This window comes from Oncorhynchus tshawytscha, unplaced genomic scaffold (assembly GCF_018296145.1).
Source record: "Oncorhynchus tshawytscha isolate Ot180627B unplaced genomic scaffold, Otsh_v2.0 Un_contig_164_pilon_pilon, whole genome shotgun sequence".
NCBI lineage: Eukaryota > Metazoa > Chordata > Actinopteri > Salmoniformes > Salmonidae > Oncorhynchus > Oncorhynchus tshawytscha.
The window spans coordinates 74,925-101,062 of record NW_024609640.1 but is presented as its reverse complement, the minus strand read 5'-3'; the positions used below and the strand labels follow the sequence as shown (position 1 = coordinate 101,062).

General features: G+C 44.7%; 3 protein-coding genes across 5 annotated transcripts; 2 read left to right on the top strand and 1 right to left on the bottom strand.

Annotated features, from left to right (window-relative positions):
- Positions 1 to 20: 20 nt before the first annotated feature.
- gpd1l (glycerol-3-phosphate dehydrogenase 1 like) lies at positions 21 to 17,033 on the top strand. Its single transcript, XM_042316559.1, has 8 exons — positions 21 to 702; positions 6,811 to 6,988; positions 7,472 to 7,612; positions 13,615 to 13,753; positions 13,945 to 14,057; positions 15,119 to 15,355; positions 16,249 to 16,355; positions 16,735 to 17,033. Exons 1-8 carry the CDS (start codon positions 659 to 661, stop codon positions 16,829 to 16,831), a joined length of 1,056 nt encoding a protein of 351 aa, XP_042172493.1. The 5' UTR covers positions 21 to 658; the 3' UTR covers positions 16,832 to 17,033.
- A 5,541-nt stretch (positions 17,034 to 22,574) lies between these two features.
- On the bottom strand, positions 22,575 to 24,426 carry kiaa1143 (KIAA1143 ortholog). The gene is made up of 3 exons (XM_024410033.2): positions 24,290 to 24,426; positions 23,781 to 23,922; positions 22,575 to 23,523 (listed from the first exon to the last, which is right to left on the bottom strand). The coding sequence occupies exons 1-3, from the start codon at positions 24,410 to 24,412 to the stop codon at positions 23,315 to 23,317; spliced, it is 474 nt and encodes a 157-aa protein (XP_024265801.1). The 5' UTR covers positions 24,413 to 24,426; the 3' UTR covers positions 22,575 to 23,314.
- A 201-nt stretch (positions 24,427 to 24,627) lies between these two features.
- tmem42a (transmembrane protein 42a) lies at positions 24,628 to 25,827 on the top strand. 3 transcript variants are annotated; one of them, XM_024410032.2, is made up of 3 exons: positions 24,628 to 24,807; positions 25,006 to 25,152; positions 25,640 to 25,827. In XM_024410032.2, exons 1-3 carry the CDS (start codon positions 24,628 to 24,630, stop codon positions 25,772 to 25,774), a joined length of 462 nt encoding a protein of 153 aa, XP_024265800.1. In that variant the 3' UTR covers positions 25,775 to 25,827. The 3 variants fall into 3 exon arrangements, with proteins under 3 accessions (XP_024265800.1, XP_024265799.1, XP_042172492.1); XM_024410031.2 differs by having other exon boundaries at positions 24,946 to 25,152; XM_042316558.1 differs by lacking the exon at positions 25,640 to 25,827 and adding an exon at positions 25,246 to 25,633 and having other exon boundaries at positions 24,946 to 25,152.
- Positions 25,828 to 26,138: the final 311 nt, after the last annotated feature.

Sequence of the window (26,138 nt, the reverse complement as noted above, 5' to 3'; positions counted from 1 at the left end):
CGTGTCTTGCTGCGGTGTTGGTGTGTGGCTCTGACGTTTCTGACGTTTCTGCGTTTTTTTTTCTACTGGAAATCCCGGGTTGGTCACTCCCTTTGACTGCCAGCCAACCACGATACCGATGTACCTCTAGAATACAGGTTCTATATGCATCATCGCAGAGAACACACGGATTCACCATAAGCTCATTCACCACACACAAGGATCTCAACGTACATGCATGATGAGTGAGATATTCAATATTTAATTTCGACTAGGTAAAAAAAATAGGACTATGTCATTTAGCCTATTTGATATGAAAATGTAAGGCTATTCAATTCATATTCTTCATGAATTTCTTCCAGAAGAGAGACATTAGTAAACATTGCAACAATTGTCTTGTAATTTATCAGGGGACAGACATCTGAAATAGGCTACTCAACTTCCATCTGCTAATTGTAACTAACATTGAAAAAAACTCGTAATCCCAGAATCCTCCAGTGCGGCATCTCCTTGATGATGTCATTTACAGTAGTTCAGTCTGTAGTAGCTTAGAGGCGCTCTTCTGTCTCCTCTCCATAAATCCACTCCTCATATCATCTGTCACTAGTTACCTATATCTTCGGAATCAGTACATTTTTGAACAGTTTCTTCTCCAGAAACATATAGGAAACATCTCCAAATGGCGTCGCCTCTGAAAGTGTGCATTGTCGGCTCTGGAAACTGGTGAGTTCAGTCACTGTCAATGATCACTGTTGCTCCTGTCGATGACATGCAATCTATAGAGATGGTCAGATAGATGGGCTAGATGGTCAGATAGATGGGCTAGATGGTCAGATAGATGGGCTAGATGGCCAGATAGATGGGCTAGATGGTCAGATAGATGGGCTAGATGGTCAGATAGATGGGCTAGATGGCCAGATAGATGTTACTGGTCAGATAGATGGGCAGATAGATGGTCAGATAGATGGGCTAGATGGTCAGATAGATGGGCTAGATGGTACTGATGGCTAGATGGTCAGATAGATGGGCTAGATGGTCAGATAGATGGGCTAGATGGTCAGATAGATGTTACTGGGCTAGCTGGTCAGATAGATGTTACTGGGCTAGCTGGTCAGATAGATGTTACTGGCTAGATGGTCAGGTCAGATAGATGTTACTGGGCTGAGATGGTCAGATAGATGTTACTGGGCTAGCTGGTCAGATAGATGTTACTGGGCTAGCTGGTCAGATAGATGTTACTGGGCTAGCTGGTCAGATAGATGTTACTGGGCTAGCTGGTCAGATAGATGTTACTGGGCTAGCTGGTCAGATAGATGTTACTGGGCTAGCTGGTCAGATAGATGTTACTGGGCTAGCTGGTCAGATAGATGTTACTGGGCTAGCTGGTCAGATAGATGTTACAGGGCTAGCTGGCCAGATAGATGTTAGATGGTCAGATAGATGGGCTATATGGTCAGATAGATGTTACTGGGCTAGATGGTCAGATATATGTTACTGGGCTAGCTGGTCAGATAGATGTTACAGGGCTAGATGGTCAGATAGATGTTACTGGGCTAGCTGGTCAGATAGATGCTAGATGGTCAGATCAGATAGATGATTGTTACTGGGCTAGCAGATGGTCAGATCGAGATGTTACTGGGCTAGATGGTCAGATGTTACTGGGCTAGCTGGTCAGATAGATGGGCTAGATGGTCAGATAGATGTTACAGGGCTAGCTGGTCAGATAGATGGGCTAGATGGTCAGATAGATGTTACAGGGCTAGCTGGTCAGATAGATGTTACTGGGCTAGCTGGTCAGATAGATGTTACAGGGCTAGATGGTCAGATAGATGTTACAGATGGTCAGATAGATGTTACAGGGCTAGATGGTCAGATAGATGGGCTGATGGTCAGATAGATGTTACTGGGCTAGATGGTCAGATAGATGTTAGATGGTCAGATAGATGTTACAGGGCTAGATGGTCAGATAGATGGGCTGGTCAGATAGATGTTACAGGGCTAGATGGTCAGATAGATGTTACTGGGCTAGATGGTCAGATAGATGTTACAGGGCTAGATGGTCAGATAGATGTTACAGGGCTAGCTGGTCAGATAGATGTTACAGGGCTAGATGGTCAGATAGATGTTACAGATGGTCAGATAGTTACAGGGCTAGCTGGTCAGATAGATGTTACAGGGTCAGATAGATGTTACTGGGCTAGATGGTCAGATAGATGTTACAGGGCTAGATGGTCAGATAGATGTTACAGGGCTAGATGGTCAGATAGATGTTACAGGGCTAGATGGTCAGATAGATGTTACAGGGCTAGCAGATAGATGTTACAGGGCTAGATGGTCAGATAGATGTTACAGGGCTAGATGGTCAGATAGATGTTACGGGCTAGATGGTCAGATAGATGTTACAGGGCTAGCAGATAGATGGGCTAGATGGTCAGATAGATGGTACATAGGGGCTAGCTGGTCAGATAGATGTTACAGGGCTAGCTGGTCAGATAGATGTTACAGGGCTAGCTGGTCAGATGTTACTGATGGTCAGATAGATGTTACAGGGCTAGATGGTCAGATAGATGGGCTAGCTGGTCAGATAGATGTTACAGGGCTAGCTGGTCAGATAGATGTTACAGGGCTAGCTGGTCAGATAGATGTTACTGGGCTAGATGGTCAGATTTACTGGGCTAGATGGTCAGATAGATGTTACAGGGCTAGATGGTCAGATAGATGTTAGATGGGCTAGCTGGTCAGATAGATGTTACAGGGCTAGCAGATAGATGTCAGATAGATAGTTACTGGGCTAGCTGGTCAGATAGATGTTACTGGGCTAGCTGGTCAGATAGATGTTACAGGGCTAGGCTATGGTCAGATAGATGGGCTCAGATAGATGTTACTAGGGCTAGATGGGCTGGTCAGATAGATGTTAGATAGGGCTAGATGGTCAGATAGATGTTACAGGGCTAGATGGTCAGATAGATGTTACTGGGCTAGATGGTCAGATAGATGTTACTGGGCTAGATGGTCAGATAGATGTTACAGGGCTAGATGGTCAGATAGATGTTACTGGGCTAGATGGTCAGATAGATGGGCTAGATGGTCAGATAGATGTTACAGGGCTAGATGGTCAGATAGATGTTAGATGGGCTAGGGCTAGATGTTATGGTCAGATAGATGGTGGTCAGATAGATGTTACAGGGCTAGATGGTCAGATGGTGGGCTAGATCAGATAGATGTTACAGGGCTAGATGGTCAGATAGATGGGCTAGATGGTCAGATAGATGTTACTGGGCTAGATGGTCAGATAGATGTTACTGGGCTAGATGGTCAGATAGATGGTCAGATAGATGTTACATGGCTAGATGGTCAGATAGATGTTACTGGGCTAGCTGGTCAGATAGATGTTACAGGGCTAGCTGGTCAGAGCTGGTCAGATAGATGTTACAGGGCTAGATGGTCAGATATAGATGTTACTGGGCTAGCTGGTCAGATAGATGTTACAGGGCTAGATGGTCAGATAGATGTTACTGGGCTAGATGGTCAGATAGATGTTACTGGCTAGATGGTCAGATAGATGTTACAGGGCTAGCTGGTCAGATAGATGTTACAGGGCTAGCTGGTCAGATAGATGTTACAGGGCTAGATGGTCAGATAGATGTTGGTGGTCAGATAGATGTTACAGGGCTAGGGTCAGATAGATGGGCTAGGGTCAGATAGATGTTACAGGGGGCTATATGGTCAGATAGCTGGGTCAGATAGATGTTACAGGGCTAGCTGGTCAGATAGATGTTACTAGCTGGTCAGATAGATGTTACAGGGCAGATAGATGGGCTAGATGGTCAGATAGATGTTACAGGGCTAGGGTCAGATAGATGGGCAGATAGATGTTACAGGGCTAGATGGGCTGGGTCAGATAGATGTTACAGGGCTAGATGGTCAGATAGATGGGCTAGATGGTCAGATAGATGTTACTAGGGCTAGATGGGCTAGGTCAGATAGATGTTACAGGGCTGGTCAGATAGATGGGCTGGGTCAGATAGATGTTACTGGGCTAGATGGTCAGATAGATGTTACTGGGCTAGATGGTCAGATAGATGTTACAGGGCTAGATGGTCAGATAGATGGGGCTCAGATAGATGTTACTGGGCTAGATGGTCAGATAGATGTTACTGGGCTAGATGGTCAGATAGATGTTACAGGGCTAGATGGTCAGATAGATGTTACAGGGCTAGATGGTCAGATAGATGTTACAGGGCTAGATGGTCAGATAGATGTTACTGGGCTAGCTGGTCAGATAGATGTTACTGGGCTAGATGGTCAGATAGATGTTACAGGGCTAGATGGTCAGATAGATGTTACTAGATAGATGTTACTGGGCTAGATGGTCAGATAGATGTTACTGGGCTAGATGGTCAGATAGATGTTACAGGGCTAGATGGTCAGATAGATGTTACTGGGCTAGATGGTCAGATAGATGTTACTGGGCTAGATGGTCAGATAGATGGGCTAGATGGTCAGATAGATGTTACAGGGCTAGCTGGTCAGATAGATGTTACTAGATGGTCAGATAGAGATGGTCAGATAGATGTTACTGGGCTAGCTGGTCAGATAGATGTTACAGGGCTAGCTGGCCAGATAGATGTTACAGGGCTAGCTGGTCAGATAGATGTTACTGGGCTAGCTGGTCAGATAGATGTTACAGGGCTAGCTGGTCAGATAGATGTTACTGGGCTAGCTGGTCAGATAGATGTTACAGGGCTAGCTGGTCAGATAGATGTTACAGGGCTAGCTGGCCAGATAGATGTTACAGGGCTAGCTGGCCAGATAGATGTTACAGGGCTAGCTGGCCAGATAGATGGGCTAGCTGGTCAGATAGATGTTACTGGGCTAGATGGTCAGATAGATGTTACAGGTCATAGATGTTACAGGCAGATAGATGGGCTGTCAGATAGATGTTGGTCAGGGCTAGGCTAGATGGTCAGATAGATGTTAGATGGTCAGATAGATGTTACTGGGCTAGATGGTCAGATAGATGTTACTGGGCTAGATGGTCAGATAGATGTTACAGGGCTAGATGGTCAGATGATGTTACAGATGGTCAGATAGATGTTACAGGGCTAGCTGGTCAGATAGATGTTACTGGGCTAGCTGGTCAGATAGATGTTACAGGGCTAGGGTCAGATAGATGTTACTGGCTGATGGTCAGATAGATGTTACTGGGCTAGATGGTCAGATAGATGTTACTGGGCTAGATGGTCAGATAGATGTTCAGATAGATGTTACTGGGCTAGATGGTCAGATAGATGTTACTAGGGTCTAGATGGGCTAGATGGTCAGATAGATGTTACAGGGCTAGATGGTCAGATAGATGTTACAGGGCTAGATGGTCTGGTCAGATGGTCAGATAGATTTACAGGGCTAGATGGTCAGATAGATGTTACTGGGCTAGATGGTCAGATAGATGTTACAGGGCTAGATGGTCAGAGATGTTACTAGATGTTACTGGGCTAGATGGTCAGATAGATGTTAGGGCTAGCTGGTCAGATAGATGTTACTGGGCTAGATGGTCAGATGGTCAGAGATGTTACAGGGCTAGATGGTCAGATAGATGTTACTGGGCTAGCTGGTCAGATAGATGTTACAGGGCTAGCTGGTCAGATAGATGTTACTGGGGTCAGATAGATGTTACTGGGCTAGTCAGATAGATGTTTACAGGGCTAGATGGTCAGATAGATGTTACAGGGCTAGATGGTCAGATAGATGTTACTGGGCTAGATGGTCAGATAGATGTTACAGGGCTAGATGGTCAGATAGATGTTACTGGGCTAGATGGTCAGATAGATGTTAGATGGTCAGGATGTTACTAGATGGTCAGATAGATGTTACAGGGCTACTGGTCAGATAGATGTTACTGGGCTAGGGTCAGATAGATGTTACTAGATGGTCAGATAGATGTTACAGATAGATGTTACTGGGCTAGATGGTCAGATAGATGTTACTGGGCTAGCTGGTCAGATAGATGTTACTGGGCTAGATGGTCAGATAGATGTTAGGGCTAGGGTCAGATAGATGTTACTGGGCTAGATGGTCAGATAGATGTTACAGATGGTCAGATAGATGTTACTGGGCTAGATGGTCAGATAGATGTTACAGGGATGGTCAGATAGATGTTACTGGGCTGGTCAGATAGATGTTACTGGGCTAGCTGGCCAGATAGATGTTACTGGGCTAGCTGGTCAGATAGATGTTACTGGGCTAGCTGGTCAGATAGATGTTACAGGGCTAGCTGGTCAGATAGATGTTACAGGGCTAGATGGTCAGATAGATGTTACAGGGCTAGCTGGCCAGATAGATGTTACTGGGCTAGCTGGTCAGATAGATGTTACTGGGCTAGCTGGTCAGATAGATGTTACTGGGCTAGATGGTCAGATAGAGCAGCATTAGCTGCCAGTGTCTGTATCTTACAATGTAACGTTAGGTGTATCTCTCTCTGGCGCAGAGGCGAGCGCGGATCCATTGTATAACATAGACGTTACATCGTAGCTATTGTCAAGGAGAACATGAGCAGGAGAGCAACGTGGGGTTTTGAATCCACTCATGTTGAGGGGACGACAATGCATTTCTGTTGGATAATGTTTAAAGGATAATGTTTATGACATGAGCAATTTCTTGACAAAGGAGAAGATTGAATTTTATTAGGTTATCCCATTCTAGAATAACGGTGAACAGTTAAGATAATAATTTAGATTGTTTTTGCTATTGTCTCTTGCCACAGGACGATGGTAAATGGTCAGTTGTAGACCAGTGTAATTAATGTACATCGATGATTCTTGTTCCCTACAGGGGTTCAGCCATTGCCAGGATAATCGGCAGTAATGCTCAGGCCCTGCAGCGTTTCGCCACCACAGTCAAGATGTGGGTGTTTGAGGAGAATGTGAACGGCAGGAATCTCACAGACATCATCAACACAGACCATGAGAATGTCAAGTACCTGCCTGGATACAGACTGCCTGACAACGTGGTAGGAGGACTGTCTGAGCAGAAATTAGTTTAAACAAAGACTGAAAGCTTGTAGTTTACACCATCACCAACCCCCCCCCACCCTCTCTCATCCACCCACCCACCCTCTCTCTCTCTCTCTCTCTCTCCACCCCCTCTCTCTTTCTCACCCTCCTTCCCTCTCTCTCACCCTCCTCTCTCTCTCTCTCTCTCTCTCTCTCTCACCCTCCTTCCCCCTCTCTCTCACCCTCCTTCCCTCTCTCTCTCTCTCTCACCCCCTCTCACCCTCCTTCCCTCTTTCTCTCTCACCCTGCTTCCCTCTTTCTCTCTCACCCTCCTTCTCTCTCTCTCTCTCATCCTCCTTCCATCCTTCCCTCTCTCTCTCACATCCTCCTTCCATCCTTCCCTCTCTCTCTCTCTCTCTCCCTCCTTCCCTCTCTCTCTCTCTCACCCTCCTTCCCTCTCTCTCTCACCCCCTACTCTCACCCTCCTTCCCTCTCAACAGGTGGCTGTACCTCAGCTCCAGGATGCTGCTGAGGGGGCTGACCTCCTAGTGTTCGTGGTTCCTCACCAGTTCATCAGGAAGCTGTGTGATGAGATGGTGGGCTGTGTCTCCTCCCAGGCCAGGGGAATCACACTCATTAAGGTAAGAGTTTCACACCGCCAAACGTCCTACTCTTATGTTTACTCTCCAACCTAAAACACACAAGGCTCTATGGAGCCCTGTCATTTCTCAGTGTTCTTCTCCTTATAAGGCTCTATGGAGCCCTGTCATTTCTCAGTGTTCTTCTCCTTATAAGGCTCTATGGAATCCTATCCTTTCTCAGTGTTCTTCTCCTTATAAGGCTCTATGGAGCCCTGTCATTTCTCAGTGTTCTCCTCCTTATAAGGCTCTATGGAGCCCTGTCATTTCTCAGTGTTCTTCTCCTTATAAGGCTCTATGGAGCCCTGTCATTTCTCAGTGTTCTTCTCCTTATAAGGCTCTATGGAGCCCTGTCATTTCTCAGTGTTCTTCTCCTTATAAGGCTCTATGGAATCCTTATAAGGCTCTATGGAGCCCTGTCATTTCTCAGTGTTCTTCTCCTTATAAGGCTCTATGGAGCCCTGTCATTTCTCAGTGTTCTTCTCCTTATAAGGCTCTATGGAATCCTGTCCTTTCTCAGTGTTCTTCTCCTTATAAGGCTCTATGGAGCCCTGTCATTTCTCAGTGTTCTTCTCCTTATAAGGCTCTATGGAGCCCTGTCATTTCTCAGTGTTCTTCTCCTTATAAGGCTCTATGGAGCCCTGTCATTTCTCAGTGTTCTTCTCCTTATAAGGCTCTATGGAGCCCTGTCATTTCTCAGTGTTCTTCTCCTTATAAGGCTCTATGGAATCCCTGTCCTTTCTCAGTGTTCTTCTCCTTATAAGGCTCTATGGAGCCCTGTCATTTCTCAGTGTTCTTCTCCTTATAAGGCTCTATGGAGCCCTGTCATTTCTCAGTGTTCTCCTCCTTATAAGGCTCTATGGAGCCCTGTCATTTCTCAGTGTTCTTCTCCTTATAAGGCTCTATGGAATCCTGTCCTTTCTCAGTGTTCTTCTCCTTATAAGGCTCTATGGAGCCCTGTCATTTCTCAGTGTTCTTCTCCTTATAAGGCTCTATGGAATCCTGTCCTTTCTCAGTGTTCTTCTCCTTATAAGGCTATATGGAGCCCTGTCATTTCTCAGTGTTTTCATCCTTATAAGGCTATATGGAGCCCTGTCATTTCTCAGTGTTCTCCTCCTCCTTATAAGGCTCTATGGAGCCCTGTCATTTCTCAGTGTTCTCCTCCTCATAAGGCTATATGGAGCCCTGTCATTTCTCAGTGTTCTCCTCCTCCTTATAAGGCTCTATGGAGCCCTGTCATTTCTCAGTGTTCTCCTCCTCCTTATAAGGCTCTATGAAGCCCTCTCATTTCTCAGTGTTCTCCTCCTGCTTCTCCTTACTAACACCATCACCAACCACTCTGGTCCCAGTCTGCCTGTCCTGACCTCAGTGACAGCAGGGTAGAAAAACACTACTTGTCCTGACCTCAGTGACAGCAGGGTAGAAAACACTACCTGTCTTGACCTCAGTGACAGCAGGGTAGAAAAACACTAGCTGTCCTGACCTCAGTGTTAAACCCATTGGGTTTCTTGGCCAGTTGTTTTGTTTAAATATCTCGATTAAACCATGAAACTAAAATCTTGTGTAATTTGGTTAGATGCTGAATTATTACGTTGGCTGTCCACAAGAGCTGTTTTAGCTAATGGCTCATATGCTCCTTTGCACCCCATTATTTTTATTTCTACTTTGCACATTCTTCCATTGCAAAACTACCATTCCAGTGTTTTACTTGCTATATTGTATTTACTTTGCCACCATGGACTTTTTTACCTTTACCTCCCTTCTCACCTCATTTGCTCACATCGTATATAGACTTGTTTCTACTGTGTTATTGACTGTATGTTTGTTTTACTCCATGTGTAACTCTGTGTCGTTGTATCTGTCGAACTGCTTTGCTTATCTTGGCCAGGTCGCAATTGTAAATGAGAACTTACCTGCCTACCTGGTTAAATAAAGGTGAATATATATATATATATATATATATATATATATATATATATATATATATATACAGTGCCTTGCGAAAGTATTCGGCCCCCTTGAACTTTGCGATCCAGGTGTTAGAATGGCCAAGTCAAAGTCCAGACCTGAATCCAATCGAGAATCTGTGGAAAGAACTGAAAACTGCTGTTCACAAATGCTCTCCATCCAACCTCACTGAGCTCGAGCTGTTTTGCAAGGAGGAATGGGAAAAAATTTCAGTCTCTTTATGTGCAATACTGATAGAGACATACCCCAAGCGACTTACAGCTGTAATCGCAGCAAAAGGTGGCGCTACAAAGTATTAACTTAAGGGGGCTGAATAATTTCGCACGCCCAATTTTTCAGTTTTTGATTTGTTAAAAAAGTTTGAAATATCCAATAAATGTCGTTCCACTTCATGATTGTGTCCCACTTGTTGTTGATTCTTCACAAAAAAATACAGTTTTATATCTTTATGTTTGAAGCCTGAAATGTGGCAAAAGGTCGCAAAGTTCAAGGGGGCCGAATACTTTCGCAAGGCACTGTATATGGTCTCTCTGCCATGCTCTACCTAGATCTGTGATACATTTATGCAGTTAAAAATAACCATCTTTTAAGTCAGATTATGTAGTTAGAACATCTTTATAACTGTGTCACGGTTCTCTCTCCTCTTTTTGTGTTAAACCTCTGGATTGGGCCAGAGCAGGGCATTGTGTTAAACCTCTGGATTGGGCCAGAGCAGGGCCTTGTGTTAAACCTCTGGATTGGGCCAGAGCAGGGCCTTGTGTTAAACCTCTGGATTGGGCCAGAGCAGGGCCTTGTGTTAAACCTCTGGATTGGGCCAGAGCAGGGCCTTGTGTTAAACCTCTGGATTGGGCCAGAGCAGGGCCTTGTGTTAAACCTCTGGATTGGGCCAGAGCGGAGCCTTGTGTTAAACCTCTGGATTGGGCCAGAGCAGGGCCTTGTGTTAACCCTCTGGATTGGGCCAGAGCAGGGCCTTGTGTTAAACCTCTGGATTGGGCCAGAGCAGGGCCTTGTATTAAACCCCTGGATTGGGCCAGAGCAGGGCCTTGTTTTAAACCTCTGGATTGGGCCAGAGCAGGGCCTTGTGTTAAACCTCTGGATTGGGCCAGAGCAGGGCCTTGTGTTAAACCTCTGGATTGGGCCAGAGCAGGGCCTTGTGTTAAACCTCTGGATTGGGCCAGAGCAGGGCCTTGTGTTAAACCTCTGGATTGGGCCAGAGCAGGGCCTTGTGTTAAACCTCTGGATTGGGCCAGAGCAGGGCCTTGTGTTAAACCTCTGGATTGGGCCAGAGCGGGGCCTTGTGTTAAACCTCTGGATTGGGCCAGAGAAGGGCCTTGTGTTAAACCTCTGGATTGGGCCAGAGCGGGGCCTTGTGTTAAACCTCTGGATTGGGCCAGAGCGGGGCCTTTGTAAAGAGGGATTTGTGTGGTTCAGGAGCCAGGGGATTCTGAGAAGCTTTATTTTAGTGGAGAGGCTTGTAAAACTACTACTACATAATTAACTACAGGCTCATTTGTTTTTTTTGGAGAGGACAGTCTTCCCGTTCTCCAAGAATGTAATCAGACGATTATGGTGTTGGGATTAATTTAGTAAACTCTCATTCAGCCTTGTCTCTCTACTATCTATTACTGTATTAATGTCTAGTCTTCAATCAGTTACAACTACTTCTGCAGGGTTCTAGTTATTCAGGAAGTGTTTGTCCTCTGTGTGTCAGTGTGTGTCTAGAAAACAAGTCCACAGGGCCTTGGCCTGGCCTAGTTTGTTTCTGTCACCAGCTGGTTATGTCTCTCTCCAGGGCAGTTAAACTCCCACGTCTGGCTTATGATGTTTGAATATTTCTAGAGTGATGTTTTGCGGAGACATGATATGCTCTCCTCTCGGTACTCCCATCTCTGTCCCAGATTGAGTTGGCGTCTGCAGGAGAGAGAAGGCTAATATCAGAGGGAGTAGAGTAGCCTACTCTGGATCTACTGTAGTGTCTGTCTGTCTGTCTGTCTGTCCTTTCTGTTTGTCTGTCTCTGTCTCTGTTTGTGTGTCTGTCTTTCTTTCGGTCTGTCTGTCAGGGACAAGCCCTCATATGTGGAGTTGAGACAGAAGTCTGACTGTCTCTGTGTGTCTCTGAATGGATGTTTTTACGAGCAAAACACATAACAAACAGGTAGAAACCGTAGTAAACCACTAACCACTAGTAACACCTCTCACTAACCACTAGTAACACCTCTCACTAACCACTAGTAACACCTCTCACTAACCACTAGTAACACCTCTCACTAACCACTAAACACTAGTAACACCTCTCACTAACCACTAGTAACACCTCTCACTAACCACTAGTAACACCTCTCACTAAACACTAAACACTAGTAACACCTCTCACTAACCACTAGTAACACCTCTCACTAACCACTAGTAACACCTCTCACTAAACACTAGTAACACCTCTCACTAACCACTAAACACTAGTAACACCTCTCACTAACCACTAAACACTAGTAACACCTCTCACTAACCACTAGTAACACCTCTCACTAAACACTAGTAACACCTCTCACTAAACACTAAACACTAGTAACACCTCTCACTAAACACTAAACACTAGTAACACCTCTCACTAACCACTAGTAACACCTCTCACTAAACACTAGTAACACCTCTCACTAAACACTAAACACTAGTAACACCTCTCACTAACCACTAGTAACACCTCTCACTAAACACTAGTAACACCTCTCACTAACCAAACTAGTAACACCTCTCACTAACCACTAGTAACACCTCTCACTAACCACTAGTAACACCTCTCACTAACCATTAAACACTAGTAACACCTCTCACTAACCACTAGTAACACCTCTCACTAACCACTAACCACTAGTAACACCTCTCACTCAACACTAGTAACACCTCTCACTAACCACTAACCACTAGTAACACCTCTCACTAAACACTAGTAACACCTCTCACTAAACACTAGTAACACCTCTCACTAACCACTAAACACTAGTAACACCTCTCACTAACCACTAAACACTAGTAACACCTCTCACTAAACACTAGTAACACCTCTCACTAACCACTAAACACTAGTAACACCTCTCACTAAACACTAGTAACACCTCTCACTAACCACTAGTAACACCTCTCACTAACCACTAGTAACACCTCTCACTAACCACTAAACACTAGTAACACCTCTCACTAACCACTAGTAACACCTCTCACTAACCACTAACCACTAGTAACACCTCTCACTAACCACTAGTAACACCTCTCACTAACCACTAACCACTAGTAACACCTCTCACTAACCACTAAACACTAGTAACACCTCTCACTAAACACTAAACACTAGTAACACCTCTCACTAAACACTAGTAACACCTCTCACTAAACACTAAACACTAGTAACACCTCTCACTAACCACTAAACACTAGTAACACCTCTCACTAAACACTAGTAACACCTCTCACTAAACACTAAACACTAGTAACACCTCTCACTAACCACTAAACACTAGTAACACCTCTCACTAAACACTAGTAACACCTCTCACTAACCACTAAACACTAGTAACACCTCTCACTAAACACTAGTAACACCTCTCACTAACCACTAGTAACACCTCTCACTAACCACTAGTAACACCTCTCACTAACCACTAAACACTAGTAACACCTCTCACTAACCACTAGTAACACCTCTCACTAAACACTAAACACTAGTAACACCTCTCACTAAACACTAGTAACACCTCTCACTAAACACTAAACACTAGTAACACGTCTCGCTAACCACTAGTAACACCTCTCACTAACCACTAACCACTAAACACTAGTGACACCTAGTGACACCTCTCACCTCTCTCTCCACGGAACTAGTTGCCTCCTCACTCCTCTCCTCTCCACTCCTCTCACTCCTCTCTGTCAATGTCGTCTTTCAGGTTGTCTCACTCCCTTTGATCTGTTCTCTCACGTTGCCCTGTAAAACAAATGGAACGAGAAACACTATTGAACCATGTAGCTGTCTCTTGTCCCCACAGGGAATAGACGAGGGTCCGGAGGGCCTGAAGCTCATCTCGGACATAATCAGGGAGAAGATGGCTATAGACGTCAGTGTTCTGATGGGAGCTAACATCGCCAACGAGGTGGCAGCAGAGAAGTTCTGTGAGACCACCATCGGTAAGAAAACCCCCAGCATCATTTATCAACATAATTGCCAAGACATTTCTATACACAAATGTAAAACAAAGCCATGCAGTTATTTGATAACTATATGGAATGAGATAGATAGTAATTACGACAAAGCTTTGACAGAGATGGCGTGATAGGCTGGCTATGTGTTGGGATGTAAAAACGTGTTGCTTTACCAGGCAGTAAGATCATGGAGAACGGCCTGCTCTTCAAGGAGCTCCTGCAGACTCCTAACTTCAGGATCACAGTGGTGGATGATGCAGACACTGTAGAGCTCTGTGGAGCCCTGAAGGTAACTCTAATACACTGTAGAGCTCTGTGGAGCCCTGAAGGTAACTCTAATACACTGTAGAGCCCTGTAGGTAACTCTAATACACTGTAGAGCTCTGTGGAGCCCTGAAGGTAACTCTAATACACTGTAGAGCTCTGTGGAGCCCTGAAGGTAACTCTAATACACTGTAGAGCTCTGTGGAGCCCTGAAGGTAACTCTAATACACTGTAGAGCTCTCAGGAGCCCTGAAGGTAACTCTAATACACTGTAGAGCCCTGAAGGTAGCTCTAATACACTGTAGAGCTCTGAAGGTACCTCTAATACACTGTAGAGCCCTGAAGGTAACTCTAATACACTGTAGAGCCCTGAAGGTAGCTCTAATACACTGTAGAGCTCTGAAGGTACCTCTAATACACTGTAGAGCTCTGAAGGTAACTCTAATACACTGTAGAGCCCTGTAGGTAACTCTAATACACTGTAGAGCCCTGTAGGCAACTCTAATACACTGTAGAGCTCTGTGGAGCCCTGAAGGTAACTCTAATACACTGTAGAGCTCTGTAGAGCCCTGTAGGTAACTCTAATACACTGTAGAGCTCTGTGGAACACTGAAGGTAACTCTAATACACTGTAGAGCTCTGTGGAACACTGAAGGTAACTCTAATACACTGTAGAGCCCTGTAGGTAACTCTAATACACTGTAGAGCTCTGAAGGTAACTCTAATACACTGTAGAGCCCTGAAGGTAACTCTAATACACTGTAGAGCCCTGAAGGTAACTCTAATACACTGTAGAGCTCTGTAGAGCCCTGTAGGTAACTCTAATACACTGTAGAGCCCTGTGGAGCCCTGAAGGTAACTCTAATACACTGTAGAGCTCTGTGGAACACTGAAGGTAACTCTAATACACTGTAGAGCTCTGTGGAACACTGAAGGTAACTCTAATACACTGTAGAGCCCTGTAGGTAACTATTAAGTACCCGGCCCAGTGTGTGTATGTGCATGGTAATATGGATACTTCCATTGTAAAATGGTAATGTCGTGGTAATAACCTCTTGCCTGTATGTCTCCTTCTCTCTTCCTCAGAACATCGTAGCGGTAGGAGCAGGGTTCTGTGATGGGCTGAGGTGTGGGGACAACACCAAGGCAGCTGTAATCAGACTAGGACTGATGGAGATGATAGCCTTCGCTAAGCTCTTCAGTAAAGATGGCGTCGTCTCCTCTGCAACCTTCCTGGAGAGCTGCGGCGTGGCTGACCTCATCACCACCTGCTATGGAGGACGCAACCGACGCGTGGCCGAGGCCTTCGCCAAGACAGGAAAGGTAAGGACCAACGTCCAACTCTACACCAGACCTGGGTTAGTGCCGGCTGACTGACCATGACAACGTTACACCACCCCATGTCAACGTAACATTACACTACCCCATGGCAACGTTACACCACCCCATGGCAACGTTACACCACCCCATGGCAACCTTACACCACCCCATGGCAACGTTACACCACCCAATGGCAACCCCATGACAACGTACACCACCCCATGACAACGTTACACCACCCCATGGCAACCTTACACCACCCCATGGCAACGTTACACCACCCCATGGCAATGTTACACCACCCCATGGCAACGTTACACCACCCCCCATGGCAACGTTACACCACCCAATGGCAACGTTACACCACCCAATGGCAACGTTACACCCACCCAATGGCAACGTTACACCACCCCATGGCAACGTTGACACCACCCCCCATGGCAACGTTACACCACCCCATGACAACAGTACACCACCCCATGGCAACGTTACACCACCCCATGACACCCCATGGCAACATTACACCACCCCATGACAACGTGACAACCAGACAACAGTACACCACCCAATGGCAACGTTACACCACCCCATGACAACGTTACACCACCCCATGACAACAGTACACCACCCCATGGCAACATTACACCACCCCATGACAACAGTACACCACCCCATGGCAACATTACACCACCCCATGACAACGTTACACCACCCCATGGCAACCTTACACCACCCCATGGCAACAGTACACCACCCCATGACAACATTACACCACCCTATGGCAAATTTACACCACCCCATGGCAACAGTACACCACCCCATGACAACATAAACAGTATAGGCCTAACTCCTACACAGATACATGGTAATATGTCCTGTATTTGCCTCCCTGCTAGACTATTGAGGTCCTGGAGCAGGAGATGTTGAATGGACAGAAGCTCCAGGGTCCTGCTACCTCAGCTGAAGTCTACCACATCCTCAAACAGAAGGGACTGGTGGATAAGTGAGTCTCTCTCTCTCTCTCTCTGTCTCTCTCTCTCTCTCTCTCTCTGTCTCTCTCTCTCTCTCTCTCTGTCTCTCTCTCTCTCTCTCTCTCTCTCTCTCTCTCTCTCTCTCTCTCTCTCTGTCCTCTCTCAATTCAATTCTCTCTCTCTGTCTCTCTCTCTGTCCTCTCTTAATTCAATTCTCTCTCTCTTTCTCTCTCTTTCTCTCTCTCTGATCGATACAGATACAGTACCTCGCCAAATGTAGTCTGTCACCCATTCCACCTGTATGTATTACCCTGTGGTCCTGGCCATGAGCCCAGACTTGATCTAATGATGAGAGAGGTGGTTGTATGTTTCTATTTTAACTCTTGTGTCATTCTGTTGTGTCTTTCCCAGGTTCCCTCTGTTTGTCGCAGTGTATCAGATCTGTTTCGAGGGAAAGCCGGTACAGGAAATGATCTCCTGTCTACAGAGTCATCCAGAGCACCTGTGAGTGCAGCTAGCTAGGTATGCTAGGCTAACCTCAGATAGCAGAGCTAGCTCCATCTCTCCTCTCCATCTGCTCTCCTCTGACCTCTATCTATAGAGAAGCTGTTCTTTCAAACAAGGGCCAGGCCAACCATCCCTTCTTCTCTCCTTTCACCTCCCCCTCCCTCCCCACCCTACCTTCCCTCCCCCTTCCCTCCTCACCCCTTCCCTCCTAACCCCTTCCCTCCCACCCTACTTTCCCTCCCCCTCCCTCGCTCCCCACCCCTTCCCTCCCACCCTACCTTCCCTCCCCCCCCCCCCCTTCCCTCCCTCCCTCGCTCCCCCACCCCACCCTACCTTCCCTCCCCCCTACCTCCCTCCCCACCCCTTCCCTCCCACCCTACCTTCCCTCCCCCTTCCCTCCCTCCCCCCTCGCTCCCCACCCCACCCTACCTTCCCTCCCTCCCTCCCCACCCCTTCCCTCCCACCCTACCTTCCCTCCCCCTCCCTCCCTCGCTCCCCACCCCCACCCCTCCCCCTCCTTCCCTCCCTCCTTTCCCACCCTACCTTCCCTTCAAGGTTCAGGGACCAAAAGTTACAGAGTAGATGCTATTTACAATATTGTTGTGTTAAAGAGATGAGCCAGGGGTGCTGCTAAGTGTCTGGTGAATCAGTACCTCACATTGACATACAATATCTATGGGTGGATGTCAGTTTCCTTCAGTGCTATTGAACCTGAATGACCTCCGATGCCACTAGCCAGCCATTAGGGCTCAAAAGTGGCTCTATGGACACCATTCAGCATTGGTCTCAAATGCACTTTTTATGATTTTTTTATTTAATCATGCTGACAAAACCAGACATTGCCCTTTCAATTAGGGGGGTGTTAGAACATAAGTAACTTTGTGAGAAGTAATTAGTTTCAGTGGCACATTTCAAAATCGTTAATTAGAATAGAATGGAATTACTACATTTTTCCCCAGAGGGAACTTCTGTCATTTTATACTGTTTCACTGCCATTCACATCATTTTAATGACATTACTTTACAGTCAATCCCAATGGAGTCATACATTGTTTTTACAAAGGGAACAAGTGCACTCTGGGGAAAAAAATCAAATGCAGTCCTTACCTCACAAATGTAAATCCCCAATCATTATCAGTGGTGATTTTAGCATGTAAATCTTGGAGGGGCAAAAATATTTATATTTTTTGAGATGCCTGCCAGCAAACCCACAACACAACACTAAACAATACATTCATTGCACTATAACGGTGACAAACGGTGTCCACAAACTGTTAGGGCCTACATAAAGCTGTCCCAACAGCAGAGTCCCAACAGCAGTCCCCACAACTTACTACTGCTACTACACCTGGCTATCAGTGGAGTCCCAACAGCAGAGTCCCAACAGCAGAGTCCCAACAGCAGAGTCCCAACAGCAGTCCCCACAACTTACTACTGCTACTACACCTGGCTATCAGTGGAGTCCCAACAGCAAAGTCCCAACAGCAGTCCCCACATCTTACCACTCCTACACCTGGCTATCAGTGGAGCCTTGTCTGGCAGCAAAAACAGTTCATTCAGACTCATTTACTGCTGATACGTCTGACTTGCTTAAACAAATGTGGTTTCTATTGACAATTGAGATGTAACAAACTATGGCATAAGGGGAGGACGAATGGATAAGAGGCCATCTGTAATTTCGATAAAGACAATGAGCGAGCTAGGACGGACTTAGTCAATATAACTATTTGTTCAGCACTTTTGAAATGTACAGCGACAGAATTCAGAAGTTCTTACAGTGTTCTCCCTGTACACCAAGTCAGAACCGTAGGATAAATAAAGGGGGCATATAAGCAGACAATGAAAGCTCTTACAATATTCGATGATGACATTTCTTTAAGACAGGCTATAGGCTACATGGGCATCACCATGTCAGAACAGAAGGCAAAATAAAGAGCTGAAAATAGGCCAAATTAAGGTGAGGGACATGGGGGCTACTAACAGCTTACTACACAACATACACTGAGTGTTACTTTCTTAGCTAAAGTACATATCTCGCTATTACATTACATCATTTATACAACTACATACAAGACATTTTTGGACTCTTGTTGTGCTGTGCTCACTTGAACAGGAAGGTGGCACGGCGGTCCTTCATGGGCAAGTTTTGTCATCAAACTTTGTCATCAAAGTCTGGTATTCTCTGGATTTATGGTGCTTTCAAGACAACTGGGAACTCTGGGAGAGAGAAAAAACAAGTTTGAATCATGATTACGTCAGTGATCTTCAGGTCGGAGCTCTAGAAAGAGGCCTGAGTTCCCGACTTCCAATTCCGAGTTGGATGACCATTCTTTTATTTCCCAGTCGGAGCTCGTCTCCACCCCCCCGAGTTCCCAGTTGTCTTGAACTCACTGAAATCCAGTTCTGAGTTTCCAGTTGTTTTGGAAAAAGGCTGAATTCATGCTGGATTGACAGCATGGTCAATGTGGAATGTTTATCCTTTTAAGCCTGGAAAAGAGACCCTTAAACCCAGACTTGGGACCACACATCCACTCCACTGAATAGCAGGCTAGTGATTGCTTTGCAATGATTGCAGTTAGCCACTGATTCCTTCTAAACCCCTCATTGTTGAATTTGCAATTTCCAACTTGCTGTGTAATGTTTATGTCCAAAGGCCGATGAGCACCGATACGTTTTATCTATAATTTCTCTTAATTATTTATCTTCATATGAAAAGGATTAAAAAGAATTTGCCAGTAGATTGATGACTTGACTCATGATGATGACTGATAGGTTGCTAGCTAAGATTTTGAAAGTATGACAGCCTATTGACATGATCAGTCCAATCAAAGTTGCTTTAGATATCACGTGATTTGACGTAATTCTTTCTGTAAGCCAATGACCTTGAGGTCCTTCTTGGATGGACACTTCTAATGTAACTCTATGGCAGCACCCAAGGGGATTGAATTTTCAAGCTCCACCCTTAGATTTGGCGGTGACGTAGTGTCCCCATGAGTGGCGGCCCCACCACCACATAAAGCACTGAGCTAGGCTGAAACACCTGCATTTTGGACCTGCCTTACTCAAGAAAGCAAAAAAAAGAAACCAAGTTTGTATGCGGCTTTATTAACTCAACTGTTTTTTTATTTTTTTATTTTTTTTACATTGTTTGTAAAACGGATATGCGACACGTATTAATGCCAAAATAACATGCACAACAGACAGCCCCCACCATGTTTTGTTTTGCTAGAACAGTGGGGCCTGAATGAAGGGTCATTATTCACTCTTAAAAGAAACGGTGTCTGGAAGAACCTTTTGGTTCGCCACACCGGTGGAACGTTTACATTTGAAAAAGGTTCCTCGAGAAACCCCCTCTGAAAAGGGTCGTCGAGGAAACCCCCTCTGAAAAGGGTCGTCGAGGAAACCCCCTCTGAAAAGGGTCGTCGAGAAACCCCCTCTGAAAGGGGTCGTCGAGGAAACCCCCCTGAAAAGGGTCGTCGAGGAAACCCCCTCTGAAAAGGGTCGTCGAGGAACCCCCTCTGAAAAGGGTCATCGAGGAACCCCCTCTGAAAAGGGTCGTCGCGGAAACCCCCTCTGAAAAGGGTCTTTCCGAGAAACCCCCTCTGAAAAGGGTCGTCGAGGAACTCCTGGGTAAAGTTTCAAACCGGATCCTTTTTGTGATGGTAGGAGTTATTTATTTTTTACCCTTTTTAATTATATATTGTAGAGGTGGCAGCCTATCAGATTGAAGGCGTGGCTTATTGGAGGCGTGGCTTTCAGATAGTTCTTTTTGGTCACCCGTTTAGCGTAAATGTCATTCCTGTTCATGTTAAGTTTGTACACTGCAATTTAAAATGTTTCTTGAATATTTATGCATATTACATATTCTAATATAATAATATTAACATGGTAGATTACATGCGGAAACTATTCCAACTTTGGGATATGCATAGCTTCTTGAGGAACTCCAGGGTTCCTCGAGTCACCACTAATTCTAAGAGTGTAGTGATTGACAGATACCATTTGTGAATGGCAAGAGTCTAAAACAATAGTGTATGTATAGTACCTGTACCCTACTGCATTCAGGCGGGTATGTAGGCATTTCAATGTGTTTTTTTATATATTTTTTTATACCATTATTAAAAAAGGGGTTCATTTGTTTCCCTATATCATCTAATGTGGTTTACTAACGTCAGGTTTTGTGGGTCGATTTATGATCAAGATGCCTTTACGGGTTCTACTGCCAGGGATTTAGTCTTGAGTGCCAGTCTGTTTATGGCGTCATACCAAATCATTGTCATGGCAATGACAGCAACGGAGTTGGCAAGAGCAACCAACAAACCAGGTTGCCCGGTTACCAGGTTGCCAGGGGACTAGGCCTAATTGGATATGAATGCATGTTCCACTACATTAGAAGTGGATTTACATACAGTATGTAGTCAGTCTACTTATGAATGATCTGCATTCAGTAGATGATGAGACAGACCAACACGTTACAGCCAAAGGTTATGGGGTGTGGCGTACGAAGGTTTCTTGATATTTAACTTTGCATTTTATTTTTTTGCTTGTGATTGTAACCTCCAAGTCATCCTTCTTATCAGTTTAACTACCAAGGTAATTAAAATCAGTCCTCTGGGATTTATCATCCTGGTAACTAAATCAGTCCTGTGATTTATCATCCTGATAACTAAATCAGTCCTGTGATTTATCATCCTGGTAACTAAATCAGTCCTCTGTGATTTATCATCCTGGTAACTAAATCAGTCCTCTGTGATTTATCATCCTGATAACTAAATCAGTCCTCTGTGATTTATCATCCTGGTAACTAAATCAGTCCTCTGTGATTTATCATCCTGGTAACTAAATCAGTCCTCTGGGATTTATCATCCTGGTAACTAAATCAGTCCTCTGGGATTTATCATCCTGATAACTAAATCAGTCCTCTGGGATTTATCATCCTGGTAACTAAATCAGTCCTGTGATTTATCATCCTGGTAACTAAATCAGTCCTGTGATTTATCATCCTGATAACTAAATCAGTCCTGTGATTTATCATCCTGGTAACTAAATCAGTCCTCTGTGATTTATCATCCTGATAACTAAATCAGTCCTCTGTGATAACTAAAACTAAATCAGTCCTCTGTGATTTATCATCCTGGTAACTAAATCAGTCCTCTGTGATTTATCATCCTGATAACTAAATCAGTCCTCTGTGATTTATCATCCTGGTAACTAAATCAGTCCTCTGTGATTTATCATCCTGATAACTAAATCAGTCCTCTGGGATTTATCATCCTGGTAACTAAATCAGTCCTCTGTGATTTATCATCCTGGTAACTAAATCAGTCCTCTGTGATTTATCATCCTGATAACTAAATCAGTCCTCTGTGATTTATCATCCTGGTAACTAAATCAGTCCTGTGATTTATCATCCTGATAACTAAATCAGTCCTCTGGGATTTATCATCCTGATAACTAAATCAGTCCTCTGTGATTTATCATCCTGATAACTAAATCAGTCCTCTGTGATTTATCATCCTGGTAACTAAATCAGTCCTCTGGGATTTGAAGAGCCGCATGTTTCAAATGTAAAAAGTAACACTATTTTCTATGGGAATAAAAATGTATATCTCTCTGTTTTTCACTGACCTTTCTCTGCATATTGTGAAAACCGGAAAGGTATTTGCTAATGAGAGACATTCTTGCAAAATGACCTACTTTTCAGACCTGCTTCCTACAGAACATACTATACATGATGTATTATGCTAATCGTAAGGCCTTCGTGTATTTTAATAGTTACATTTCAAACTTATTCAACTAAACACCATCATAAAAAAACCACACAATACAATCACAGAAAAATCCAACACCTCGGCATCAAAACAACGCAGTGGTTTAACTAAAGACATCTTGTGACGCTCCGTTGTCAAAGCTAAAACAGATTTGTACATCCAATGAATTATTGACTGTAGAAAAGTATCACATTGCTCCAGACTATATATATTTTTTTTAACCAAAAGCCACCAGCTCATTGCTTTCTTCTTTAGTAGCTGGTGTCACACGGGTTACCTTGATAAAATCTTCGATCCAGACTGTGTTGGCTATATGAAAAAGTGCAGAGGATCCACTGAAGGACGGATGACTACAGTTGTAATGGATGGATAATAGGCCCACAGTGAGTCACTATACAACATTTCCAACAGCCGAGACATGTCTTATAGTCGACAAAGAATAACAGCATGCATCTTATGTAATCTAAAAGATCTTTGTTCGTGAATGTGATTGAAGGGGTTTGTTTCACATACATGTCCAGATTCCACCTCCAAAAAAGAGGGGATGACCCGTAATGTCTAAGGATCTTAGTCTAGTGGGACAAACTACGATGTGGAGCTATTCTATGTTGGGTCTTTTTGCCCATAGTAAAAACCAACAACCGCAGTAGATCAGTTCCATCATCCACGAGCGGTTGATTGCTCTAGTCTGAAATCCCTGCGGTGAATTAACTTCTAGTCCTCATCCTCATCCTCTCCGAAAGAGAGAAGACTCTTGTTCTTCACCTTCTTTTCAGACTTCTCCTCCTTTTTCTCTTCATCTCCTCCTTCACTCTTCTTCTTCTTGTTGTTGTTAGAGCTGGCGGTGATGCCCTGGAACTTGTCAGAGGAGCGCTTCGTGGGCTTCTTGAACAGGATCTTTCCGTCCGCAGGAGGCTTGTCTTCTGTAGGCAGCAAGGAGAAGAGGCAGATGAAGTACACACACACACTACAGACCCTGTATACACACAGCAGACCCTCAGTAGACAGACACACAGTACAGACCCTGTATACACAGTACAGACAGACACCCAGTACACAGAGACACACACAGTACACAGAGACACACACAGTACACAGAGACACACACACGCCAACTAACACCAAGTTTATTTGATAGTTTAGGCTATTATATATTATTTATATCATTAATTGTTCTTACCTTTATCTGTACCATCCTTTACCTCTTTTATCTGTAACACTTCTTCAGCGCTCAAATCTCCCTTTTTGAGAATGACAACTTGAGGCAGCTCATCTTCACGATCACTGCCACTGTCATCCTCCAAGGCTGGCATCTCTAAACGCTGAGGGAACAGTGACCAGGTTGAATATCACCATATTGACATCATACCAGCAGCCCTTTCCATGTTAAAAAGGTACACATATCTGCAACAAAAAAATAGCCCTTCGTGTCAATGAAATATCTATAGTGGTCAAGGAATTGAATTATGTGAGAGAAAACCCCAATAATTTGGAGGGTGGTCAACTCTCCTGTAGAGCTAGATAATAACGTTACTTGACTAGCTGAATCAAAGTGTTACCGACTCTTAACTAAAAACCTTCATATAGAGTAGCTCTCCAGCGGGCTTGCCATACAGTCACGTATATATATATGTAGCTCTACATCCCACCTAACGGTAGGCTAGCTAACCTAGCACATTAGCGAAATACCTTGGTATCAACGGTGGGTCCTTCCTTAAAGCCAACATCGTTCTTGAATTTCTTTAAAAATGACGGTTCTGCTGGTTTCACCCACGATACGTTCGCTTTCGGACCCTTATTCGTCTTAGCCATTTTGAGAGTTAGAACAAATTAAGGAAACGAAGATAATTTCAGGTTGTGTTTAGCCCGTCGTGTTTAGCGTAACATTGAATCGTCATCACCCTGCGCCCGCTGAAGGTCATATGATCCCAGAGGTGAGTCTGATTGGTTGAACTGGAGTGAAGCATTTTAGACAAGGAAGTAGTCAAATATGTGACAGTACAGTCTAGTTTAGATGCTAAATAAACATGATTTCAGGTGCGTTTTATGCATTATTAGCGGGCTTTCTTGGAGCCGTCGCCTCCTCGTCAGCCAAGCTATCTCTGGGCTCAGATTACCTCAAAGGGATGTGTGAAACAGGGCTGAAAACCTGGTCTCAGGATGGAGACTACAGGATTATTCCGGAGGAAACATCACCCTGCGAATGGGTGAGAGTGTATATGAATGTATCATTTTCGAAGTGTGTGTGTGTGTCAGAGGGAGACTGAGAGAAAGAATGTGTGTGTGTGTGAGAGAGAGAGATACCATTCTACCAGAGACCACTAACAAATCCTATTGTATTCCAGCTCCACATCCCTCTGGAGCTGCTGTTCACCTGTAATGCTGTGATGTGGTGTTTGTTTCAGCTCCACATCCCTCTGCGGTTGCTGTGTGGAGGACTGCTGTTCACCAGTAATGCTGTGATGTGGACCTTCTTCTCCAAGGCTCTGAGACACTCCTCCTCCTCGGCCCGGGCCACGGTCACCACCACCGCATCCAACTTTGTATCCTCTGTGAGTAGAGCAACTGGTTGATATCCATCACGGCATGTTTTCATAAAATGTCTGAGTAGGAGTGTTGACCATAGGATCAATTTCACCTTTTAGATCATAATGGTTAAGTCGGGAGGACCTGATCCTAGATCGGCAATCCTCCTCCTGAGATGCTTTAGGAACACGACCCCAGATCTCAGCTCTCCTCCTCCTGAGATGCTTTAGGAACACGACCCCAGATCTCAGCACTCCTCCTGAGATGCTTTAGGAACACGACCCCAGATCTCAGCATTCCTCTTGAGACACTATGAATACGACCCCAGATCTGAGCTATCCAATTTATATGAACACAGTACAGTAGGCTTTTTGCCACTATAGAACATTGACCATAAGACCATAGTGGAACAACATTATTGGAGCAATGACATCTGTGAATCACTGTATGGACACAGGTATTATAGGCTATTTATGTTGCCAATCCCACTTACATAGTCTGTACTGTCTTTAGGCATTCCTTGGGAAGCTGATCTTTGGCGAGATCCACGCAGCACTGTGGTGGGTGGGCATCTCTCTAACGCTGTCAGGTTTACTGGTGCTGCACGGATCAACTTCTGAACCAGCAGAGGCCAAGAAGGAAGAGTGAAGGACTGTCCACATGTGGAATAAGAAGTGTAATAACAATACCACTGTGTCAATCACCCCACTGGACTGCCTCGCCGTTTCAGACGCTTTCTGGCTCAAATAATCTGTATTTCACGAGAACCATGTTCCATTACCACAAAGGGCTTTGATGTTACACCTGACTGTACATGGATTCTAACATGTTACACCTGACTACATGGATTCTAACATGTTACACCTGACTACATGGATTCTAACATGTTACACCTGACTACATGGATTCTAACATGTTACATCCGACTGTACATGGATTCTAACATGTTACATCTGACTGTACATGGATTCTAACATGTTACATCTGACTACATGGATTCTAACATGTTACA

Excerpts from the sequence above, each read along its gene's own strand:
- gpd1l (XM_042316559.1), top strand. The coding sequence starts at position 659 with ATGGCGTCGCCTCTGAAAGTGTGCATTGTCGGCTCTGGAAACTG. Across the intron at positions 14,058-15,118 it reads AGCTCTGTGGAGCCCTGAAG|AACATCGTAGCGGTAGGAGC; the intron begins GTAACTCTAATA and ends TCTCTTCCTCAG. Across the intron at positions 15,356-16,248 it reads CCTTCGCCAAGACAGGAAAG|ACTATTGAGGTCCTGGAGCA; the intron begins GTAAGGACCAAC and ends CCTCCCTGCTAG.
- kiaa1143 (XM_024410033.2), bottom strand. The coding sequence starts at position 24,412 with ATGGCTAAGACGAATAAGGGTCCGAAAGCGAACGTATCGTGGGTGAAA. Across the intron at positions 23,923-24,289 it reads GACCCACCGTTGATACCAAG|CGTTTAGAGATGCCAGCCTT; the intron begins GTATTTCGCTAA and ends CTGTTCCCTCAG. Across the intron at positions 23,524-23,780 it reads AAAGGATGGTACAGATAAAG|AAGACAAGCCTCCTGCGGAC; the intron begins GTAAGAACAATT and ends TGCTGCCTACAG.
- tmem42a (XM_024410031.2), top strand. The coding sequence starts at position 24,628 with ATGATTTCAGGTGCGTTTTATGCATTATTAGCGGGCTTTCTTGGAGCC. Across the intron at positions 24,808-24,945 it reads AAACATCACCCTGCGAATGG|CTCCACATCCCTCTGGAGCT; the intron begins GTGAGAGTGTAT and ends ATTGTATTCCAG. Across the intron at positions 25,153-25,639 it reads CATCCAACTTTGTATCCTCT|GCATTCCTTGGGAAGCTGAT; the intron begins GTGAGTAGAGCA and ends TACTGTCTTTAG.